Source organism: Gadus chalcogrammus, chromosome 18 (genome assembly GCF_026213295.1).
Source record: "Gadus chalcogrammus isolate NIFS_2021 chromosome 18, NIFS_Gcha_1.0, whole genome shotgun sequence".
Classification (NCBI taxonomy): Eukaryota; Metazoa; Chordata; class Actinopteri; order Gadiformes; family Gadidae; genus Gadus; species Gadus chalcogrammus.
The window spans coordinates 4,349,527-4,360,140 of NC_079429.1; the positions used below are offsets into that span (position 1 = coordinate 4,349,527).

The 10,614-nt window shown below is 48.1% G+C and overlaps 1 protein-coding gene across 2 annotated transcripts; it reads left to right on the top strand.

The window, feature by feature from the left end:
- Window positions 1-2,275: 2,275 nt before the first annotated feature.
- On the top strand, window positions 2,276-4,131 carry rasd1 (RAS, dexamethasone-induced 1). Of its 2 annotated transcripts, none has more exons than XM_056577129.1 (2): window positions 2,276-2,639; window positions 2,901-4,131. In XM_056577129.1, exons 1-2 carry the CDS (start codon window positions 2,369-2,371, stop codon window positions 3,431-3,433), a joined length of 804 nt encoding a protein of 267 aa, XP_056433104.1. In that variant the 5' UTR covers window positions 2,276-2,368; the 3' UTR covers window positions 3,434-4,131. The 2 variants fall into 2 exon arrangements, with proteins under 2 accessions (XP_056433104.1, XP_056433105.1); XM_056577130.1 differs by having other exon boundaries at window positions 2,282-2,639; window positions 2,975-4,131.
- Window positions 4,132-10,614: the final 6,483 nt, after the last annotated feature.

Below are 10,614 nucleotides of genomic sequence, written 5' to 3' on the forward strand. Positions count from 1 at the left end.
CACGCACGCACACACACACACTAGCTAGGTTTATCATGGCGTCCTCTATCAAGGTGTCTTTTATAACAAATCTTTTGGTGTCACAGGAAAACATACACACAGAAGTGGACACACGGGAATACATACACATGCATACACGCAAGACACACACAGACACACAAATAGGCCTGTACACAGATGCTTACACACTCACAGACACATTGCATGTTTAGTTTCCCAGAGTCTAGCTTTTGTTCAAACACACACACACTCTCCTGTTGTTGCTTCAGACAGGAGATAACACTCTGTCTCTATCACTCCCTCTCCCTCCATCACTCTCTCCCTGTCCCTTTCTCTATCTCCCTCCATCACTGTCTCGATCTCACTCTCTCCCTTTCCCTCTCCCTCCATCCCTCTTTATCTATCACTCTCTCCCTCCCCCTATCACTCACCCCCTATCACTCTCCCCCTCTCTCTCTCTCTCTCTCTCTCTCTCTCTCTATCACTCTGACTCACACAAATTTCTACAACAGAGGATAAAAAGTGCTGAGGAAGAGGAGGGGGTGCACGACCCCTGCGGTTTTGAGGAAGGTGTGTGTGTTAACGTGTCTCACATATGCATAATTCACACGACAAGCAAAACGAACACCCCCCCCCCATCATTCCACCGCTACCCCGAAACCAAGATGTCAACAACACCCAATCCCTCCACCATGGATGAGTCATGGCTCTCTGAATGCAGAACACAAACACCTCTGTGCACACTCACTCACACACACACACACACACGGTTTGAGTCTGTCTGTCGTGCCGGAGAGACCGGGAGACAGAGAGAGGGACTGGCGGGAGACGAAGAGAGAGTGACAGCGAGAGACAGAGCGACACTTGACCTCTCTCTCTCTCTCTCTCTCTCTCTCTCTCTCTCTCTCTCTCTCTCTCTCTCTCTCTCTCTCTCTCTCTCTCTCTCTCTCTCTCTCTCTCTCTCTCTCTCTCTCTCTCTCTCTCTCTCTGTGCATGCTCCAAAAAACACCTCTCTCTACCAACAGCTTAAAGACCAGGCTTGATACATACAGAGATATTTGTGGACCTACAGTCGAGGTAATATCAACTGTACAAATATTCAAGGTTGAAATTGTATTGTTTGAAGTTATCTCCCTCTCTATCCCTCCTAAAGTACATGCAGACACACGTACAGACGAATCACGCCAGTGTTATTTGGCAGTGTTTGTATAAAAGTGTCAGGTGTCCAACAGCCACCACACAAACAATCACACACGCACACGCACACACACACACACACACAGTACAAGACACTTCGTATCAAGAGTGACCCCTAGTGGTGCGCTTTGGTTCTGCGTCACTCAGTGACACCTGTCGACTCAGCTTATCCTACAATGTATCAACCACCTGTGGCACATTAGAATGTAATAATATTGTATATAATGTGTTCCGCGCTTAATTGTGTGTGCGTGATTTATGTGTGTTTGCCCGCGTGCATGTGTTTGTGTGAGAAAAATTGCACAATTTAATGTTAAAAAATGTGCAAAGTTCAACGTGTTCCTAAACCTAAATGTGTCACCGTTCTGAAATCCGGAAGGCAAAAGTGAATGATTAAAGCGGATATTGCAGTCTAAACCATAATTGAGGCTATTGATTAAACCAAACGGAACATTAGCCTACGCTGCACACTCATTGACGCCAGTTTATGAAAACACACAAGTTAAAAAGTGATACATGAAGTCTGTCCCCAGAGGAGTTAATCACCGCCGTGTCCCCCTGTATCACTCTGCAGCACTTTGTCCTCTGTATCACTCTGCAGCACTCTGTCCTCTGTATCACTCTGCAGCCCTCTGTACCACTCTGCAGGACTCTGTCCCCTATATCACTCTGCACCACTCTGTCCTCTGTATCACTCTGTCCTCTGTATCACTCTGTCCCCTTATATCACTCTGCAGCACTCTGTCCCTTTTATCACTCTGCAGCACTCTGTCACGGACGCGTCCTCTTCCCTCCGCTCCGTCGTGTCCCGCTCGAGCGCGCACACACACACACACACACACACACACACACACACACACACACACACACACACACACACACACACACACACACACACACACACACACACACACACACACACACACTGACGCATCCCCCTCCAGCCGGGCTCTGTTCCGTGCTCCTCTCCTCCCGGTGGATCGGAGAGTTCTCGCCGATCCGTGACGCGCCGCGAGGAGGGGCGTGGCAGCGCGGAGGGGATATATACCGGGCGCTGCGCGCTCCGTCAGACAGAAACCATTCACTAGCCAACGAGTCTTCGAGAAGTAGAGAAGAGTTCTATCCTCCTTCTAACCGACACCAGCGACCGGGTACTTTAATCCGTTAAACCATGATCAAAAAGATGTCCCCGTCTGAGAGCGAGTACGACATCCCGGCTAAGAACTGCTACAGGATGGTGATCCTGGGCTCAACTAAGGTCGGGAAAACGGCCATCGTTTCGCGGTTCCTGAACAGCCGCTTCGAGGAGCAGTACACACCGACCATCGAGGACTTCCACCGGAAACTTTACAGCATCAAAGGGGACGTTTACCAGCTGGACATCCTGGACACCTCGGGGAACCATCCCTTCCCCGCAATGAGGAGGCTCTCCATTCTCACAGGTATGTTACTTTCTGCATCCTGGTTTTGCTTTAACAGGCAACTCAAGTTGTGTTGAGACAATTCTAATTCAAGGAATCATTAAAGTTTCACATCTCGATCCTCAACCTCCGGTGCGTAATGGAATCACTGCATTACGCACCGGAGTATTCCGCCACATTAACGATCGCAAATACTAGACATTGCATTCCTGCTTCATTCTGATATCATTGCGACTCAAAAGCACAATAACTAACGTGCCTTTCCTCCCCTCTTCCCCTCAGGCGACGTGTTCATCCTGGTCTTCAGTCTCGACAACCGTGACTCGTTCCAGGAGGTTCAGCGGCTCAAGCGACAGATCTTCGAGACCAAGTCGTGCCTAAAGAACAAGACCAAGGAGCACGTGGACGTGCCGCTGGTCATCTGCGGCAACAAGAGCGACCGCGAGATGCACCGCGAGGTGCAGCCGGAGGATATCGAGCAGCTGCTGGCCGGGGACGAGAAATGCGCGTACTTCGAGATCTCGGCCAAGCGCAACGAGAACGTGGACAAGATGTTCCAGACGCTATTCACCATGGCCAAGCTGCCGCACGAGATGAGTCCAGACCTGCACCGCAAGGTGTCCGTGCAGTACTGCGCGGACATGCTGCACAGGAAGTCCGTGAAGAGCAAGAAGCTGAAGGACAGTGGGGATGCGTTCGGCATTGTGGCCCCGTTTGCGCGCCGCCCGAGCGTGCACAGCGACCTGCTGTACATCAAGGAGAAGGCGGTGGGCGGGGGTGGGGGCAAGGAGAAGGAGAGGTGCTCCATCAGCTAAAGACCAGCAGGGAGTCCAGGTAGACAGAAGAAGAAGAATCTTTGGAAAGATGGGAACCTCGGCAACCCGAAGGCGCTTCGCCTGAACCGCTTCATCCAGACGGCGGCTTTACGCACGTGCTCATACTGGGCTGTTCGTCCGAGTCCGGCCAGGGGACACTCGGGGAAACTCGGGGACACTTGGGGGCTATTCAGAGAAACTCGGGGGACACGGTGCGTGTCTCTCTCCCCGGGGCAACGTATCTTCTCAGAGGGCTGGTGCCCCTGTTGATGAACTCTCGGGAGCTCGGAGGGCGGGAAGAAGACCCGCCGACTTCAGCATCTGACGAATGTCGCTTGTCGAATCACGTCAACGCGTCTTGTGATGTGGCTTCTGAAATAAATAGCGTGTGCAGGCTTCACATATCTGCTTCTGAAACCATGTGTTGTGCTGACGCCATGCCTTTGAACCAGATACCATGAGACCAGAGACCAGGAGGGGGGGGTGCCTTGGATCCCCTCATGTGAAGAAAAGAAAACCAGTCGTTTACATTTTGTATGAACTTTCTGACTGCTAATTGTACTTGAATGTTCCGTTGCATTCCGAACAATCTTTTTTATTTACATTATTATATTTATTGTGAATGTTCGATTTTTTTAGAGAAATTAAGAAAAAGAAAAACCCGAAAAAAAAATAAAACAAATATTTCATTACTTCTTTGTTTGTATCTTTCTCATTCAACCTGAAATAGTATCATATAATATCACATACTATCAAATATTATCATATACTTTCATATATTATATCACATGGCTAAATATTAGGAAGAGAACCATAGACATGGCATCTACCAGGATATCATAATTAAAAAAACTCATGGGCCATCATCCAGAAACCAAAACGGTGTGAGTATGAAACCCCAAACACACGGTAAGTGCTGCCGCAGAGGAGTGATGTCTGTCTGTGAAGTATGAACTCGTCACGCGACGTTCTGAAACAAAGCCGTCAAAGTCAGCGGAGCTCCTCTTTGCTGCTGAAGAGCCAGCTGGAGACATGATGTGAGGTTGACGGTTCGATTCCCAGCGCTAGGCAGTGAAGCCTCTTCGCTTCTCAGCACACAAGCTTCCCTATTCAAGGACCAAAACAATATTATTCTGATATGTTCTGCAAAGAATAAATTGAAAACATGATCAATTCACCCTCAACTATTGAGTAACATAATTCTCCCAGTGCAGCTTGCAATAATATTAATGTCAGCATGTGCACCGTGAGATGAGTCCTCTCATCACACAATGACCACCAGCCATCAGGAAGACCATCTTGACCATAAAGCAGAAAATGTTTGTTTCTTTGTACATGGGTGTGTGGGTGTGTGTTTGTATGGACATTGGTGTTTGGTTTTCGTTTGTGTGTGTGTGTGTGTGTGTGTGTGTGTGTGTGTGTGTGTGTGTGTGTGCGTGTGCGTGTGTGTGTGTGTGTGTGTGGGGGGGTTGCTATTACATTGTATTCATAAGGTTACAAAATCAAAACATATTAGAGTTCGCTGTTGCATCAGGAATACATTAAAATAATCTTCTCATAAGCTAAGATAAGAAAAGATAGGATAGAGATCCTGGAGAACTAATATGAGTTCAGCATCGTGAGAAACAGGAAGCGCACAATTAGGAAAAACACACAACAAGCATAAACAGTAGGTAAATATAGAATAAAACAACAAACATATATGTTAAACATAGAATATTGCAACACACTTAACCAAATGGAGCTCATGAACCTCAGTGCTGCTGTCTTGGTTGACATTTCACATGAAGGCGTACAGATAGATCAATAGATGGACAGACAGACACGGAAAACAGACATACAGACAGACACACAGGCAGACAGACAGAAAGACAGATAAACACACAGAGAGACAGATACACTAACAGAAAGACATACAGAAATACAGAAATGCAGAAATACAGACAGACAGACAATTAGAGCAACATTAACCAGGACTGCAAAAAGGAAAGACAAAACAATCACATCTTATTGGCTAAGACTAACAAGACAGATATGACGAACAAGGCAGGCAGATAGAAAGAGAGGCAGACAGATAGAAAGACAGGCAGACAGATAGAAAGACAGGCAGACAGAGCTCCTTCTGTAAAGAACGGTGACTCTTATGTTCCTCCTGAATCAGAAGTCCTCCTGCCAGCTGCTGGTGAGATGAGATCCTTTGTGCGTGCGTGCGTATGTGTGTGTGTGTGTGTGTGTGTGTGTGTGTGTGTGTGTGTGTGTGTGTGTGTGTGTGTGTGTGTGTGTGTGTGTGTGTGTGTGTGTGTGTGTGTGTGTGCGTGCGTGCGTGTGTATGCGTGTAGTTGTGTGTGTGTTTGTGTGTGTGTGTGTGTGTGGTTGTGGGGGGGAGGGGTTGTTGGTTACGTCTCTGGTGGGAACAACCAGGGAACTTTACACAATGGACGGGATTTTATACTAATACTACAAGGCTGGAGCTGCCGCTGCTGCCATGACAATTACTACTACTACCAATAATAATCATAATATTATTTTTCATGGGGCTTTTGGAATATTAATGATTATTGATGTTAAAGTAGATATGTGTAAACATGACTGTACTGAATCATAACAGGACCATGCTATGCCCCCAGAGATGAAGGGAACATGCTTCTCTGAAAACACTGCCGCCTCTGCTAAAACCTGACCCGTTAATAAGTATGAAGTATTTTCTCCTTCCAAAGTTCCCTTCCAGGTCAGAGTGTTTGTTATTGTTTTGAAAGACTACGGACCCTGTGACATGATCGCAAAGTCAGGATTCAAATCCGCGGATTAAAGATGCCTTTGCTTGTATTGGTCTGAGGCAGATGGATGAGAGGACATTGATTACATGCTATGAGTGTAATACGTATTAGCGGAGACGTGTAAATGTGTAATGACAGAACTGGGATAGAACAGAGGACCTTTTGTCGGGGGTCCAACCCCAGGCTGCTAGACGAGATTTACAGCAGCTTCACTGAAATGAGTATCCATATGTTCAACAACATATTGAATACTTTTTCATTATTTTCCTAATGAACTGTATATATTAGATAATAATAATCATTTATATCATTCTGAGTTCAGGCGGTTTGTCGGTCATCATGAACTGTTGTAAGATGCTGCATCACAACCCGGGAACGGGAATCAACCCTCATAATGAGGAGTCATCCTCATTACATGGAGTTCAGAGGCCAGAAGTCTGAAACAAAGCTGATGGGTGATCAATCGTCCATTTACATCATGTTAACCTAATCAGGCCTTTTGGAGACGGTTCCATTGTGTTTTAATTTAATCGGGAAAGACTGGCCCGCTGATTAAGATGTTAGCTAATGCGAGAGCAATGCATCATTGCCGCGATTCCTAGCTTTATGATAGCTGCTAGCGCTAACAGAGTCTTTCATCAACAGGCCACATGATCGTGTTACACCAGAAAGTGGCTCTGATCGTACAGGCCAGCTGATATATATTACTGCCTGCATGCAGCTTCTCATCTTCAGATAACCACGTTTGACCATTTTCTAAAAACTGATTTTTATGTTCTTGAACATCCAGTTCACTCAAACCATTTCTAGGGATTTGTCATCTGTCCGTTTCCACTCGTCTGTCTTTAAATGCAAAACTTCAATTCCGTGCATCCTTAACTGTGCAGTATGTAATAACAATGCACATAAAGTTAAAATAAAAGCTAATAAAGACATATAGTAGTATAATACACATGGTGCATATAATATTCAAATAAAAAAGCTATAAAATGAATGCTGGAATAGGAAACGGTACAAACTACTCGTATCGAGCCTCATAGCACATAAAGGACTTAAGACCGTGAGAAAGACACTGATTGACTCGTGGGGTTTTGTAACAGGCCAACATGTGGTCACTGAACGGTGAATTGAACACAGTTTAACTTCCAGGTTGACCTTTGAACAGGACCTGTGCATTTGGACGGTCGTGCCCGGTCATTCATATCCCTTCATGACACCATTGTGTTGTGAATGGGTGAACATGGAGCAGGTGGTGAAAGGGTGAGCGCCTCCATACCTATTCATGCGCGTAACAAAAACAAAGTGCCCAAGCTGTTTGTAAGTGTTTGGTCCAGGATGGACGTGCTGAAAACATCCTCTTCTTCACCCCGTCTGACTGACCTTCGTTAATGTGTTCAGCTCACAGGACGCCTGGGAGATAAGCTGTTAATGTTTAAACCTCTGGTTGACAGAGAGACTTCTTCCTGACGTTTCTTTTTCTCATTCTTCCGTCCACTCAATTATTATTTGTTTGGTTTTCTCTCTCTATCTCCCTGCCTGTCTATCTGCTCAATTGTGCTGTTCACAGGAGACACACAGACACACACATGCGCGCACACACGCGCACGCACACGCACGGACACGCACACACACGCACTCATGCATACACACACATACACACACGCACACATGCAGACACACACTAGCACACAGACACCCGCACACACACACACACACACACGCGCGCGCACACACAAGGACACGCACACACACGCACACATGCACACACACTAGCACACAGACACCCACACACACACACACACACACACACACACACACACACACACACACACACACACACACACACACACACACACACACACACACACACACACACACACACACACGCACACACACACACTAATGACTCTCTTCATGACGTTGTGAGTCCATCTCCTCTGCTGCTCTGGTGTTCCCGTAGTCGTGCGTCTCGCTGCTGTCTCTGTTTCCCCTCTATCTGCGACGGGTTCCCAGCGATAAGCCAGGCGTCACCAGGAGGGGAGAGGAGATGACGCCTGCTGGGAAGGGAAGCCGTCTGCTGCCTGAGGGGGCTGTTGTTGCTGTTGTTATCATGTATGATTAAAGTTGGGGGTTCTGCGTTGTTTTGATGCTGCGCGTGGAGGGGCTGTGGTTTGGGGGGGGGGGGGGGGGGGGGGTACTGGTGTGTTGTGTTGATGCTGTGTGTAGACGGGCTGTTGTTATAATAGGGGGGGCAGCGGTGTTGTGTTGTTCTGATGCTGCGCGTGGAGGGGCTGTCTTGAGAGGGGGGTCGGTGTTCAGATGCTGCTGGCAGGGGGATCTTAGGGTCCTGCTGTCTCTGGTGTCTCTCTGGTGTCTCTCTGGTGGCTCTGGTGCCTCTCTGGTGTCTCTCTGGTGTCTCTCTGGTGTCTCTCTGCTGTCTCTGGTGTCTCTCTGGTGTCTCTGGTGTCTCTCTGGTGTCTCTCTGGTGTCTCTCTGGTGTCTCTGGTGTCTCTCTGGTGTCTCTCTGGTGTCTCTCTGGTGTCTCTCTGCTGTCTCTCTGGTGCCTCTCTGGTGTCTCTCTGATGTCTCTCTGGTGTCACTGGTGCCTCTCTGGTGTCTCTCTGGTGTCTCTCTGCTGTCTCTGGTGTCTCTCTGGGGTCTCTCTGGTGTCTCTCTGCTGTCTCTGGTGTCTCTCTGGTGTCTCTCTGGTGTCTCTCAGGATCAACCTGTGTGCTGCTGGTTATTGTCAGGGATACACACACAAATGCATAAACACACACGCACACACACGAATGCACACGTCAAACACACACACACACACACACACACACACACACACACACACACACACACACACACACACACACACACACACACACACACACACACACACACACACACACACACACACACACACACACACACGGGAATGTCGTCTCTCCCGCGGCCGGAGCCTCGCGTCTTCTAATCTCGTTAAAATGTCCGCTCGCGTCCTTGGCCCTGGGAGTCGGTTTCCACGCGATGGAACTAACCCGGACGGACTCACAGCCCTGACCTGGAACCCGAGAGATAAGGCACTGCTTCACCTGCTCCACTTTCTCCCTGTGCCCTCCACCGGCCCACGCCAACAATCTGGGTCAACTCCTCACGTCTCTCAGAACACGGACAAAGACTTGTTGTGAGTGTTTTTCTGCTCCCTGCTATCCGCTCCATTGTCCCTCCACACACACCGTTACGCAACCTGTGAAGAGTTGTCTGCGGGAGACGGTCTCTCGGCGGGGATTGACTTGTTTGTGCTAAGCCTTTGTTGGATGCTCTTCTTTCAGGGGAGCCCAACATGGCGACTGGGTCAGAGTAATCACTGTGGAGGCCGAGGCTGGGGAGGTGGAGGCTCGGGGGGGGGGGGGGGGGGGTGTGGAGGCTTGGAGGTGGAGGCTGGGGAGGTTTGGGGAGGTGGAGGAGTCATGACGAGATGTGTGTGGTGCAAAACATGGTATTTAGCAAAACATTGTTAATTGCTTTCATTTGGATAAAACGATGTAGAGCACTTCTATCAGAGGCCAGGATGCAATAAAGCTTCTCTTAAATTTTGCAAAAGACAACAAAATAATATAAAGCAACTATATAGCACCACATCGTCTGCAAAACATCAAACCGAAGTATGGCTGTTGGGTTAGGACGGGGGAGAATGGCGGATGCTTATTAGGCCGTACAGTGTGACAGGATGGTGGTCCATGGTTGTTAGTGGTGTTGTGTCCTCAGACTTATTATTCTTGGTTCAATCCCCCAGTGTCTGAGTCTACCCTGCTCCTCAAAGACTAAACATCTGAACGTCCCAGCCACTTGTTATAAAAGCTCCTGCTAAATATCTCACTAGTGCTACAATGCAAAAGGAGGGACTCCATTTGTAACTTTCCTTTGTTGCTGTAATGGGGCATCAGTACTAATTAATAATAGGGCTATTAATCAGTAACCTGGTCCTCTGAGCTCCCATCCCTCTGTCAACAGCGTGTGCCTCTTTGGCAGGCCGGTGTGTCCGAGGTGTTCGGTTCACGGCCTGGTGTTCCTGCTCTAATGTTCTGTGTGTTTCCGCCCTGCGTTCCATGAAGGGTCATAGGTGAGTCATGCTACAGCCATTCTACGGGGTAGATATTAGTTCAGCATTTATGTAAGTTATGCATTGATGTTCCACTGCGCTGCAATGTCCTGAACACCACCGCTAAGACACAACGAATGAGGGACGATGGAGAGGGCGTGTGTGGGTGGATGGAGAGAGAGAGAGAGAGAGAGAGAGAGAGAGAGAGAGAGAGAGAGAGAGGAGAGAGAGACAGAGATAGAGAGGCAAAGAGCGAGAGGGGAGAGAGATGCATTAGAAGAGGCATCGCCTTAAAAACAGTATATTCA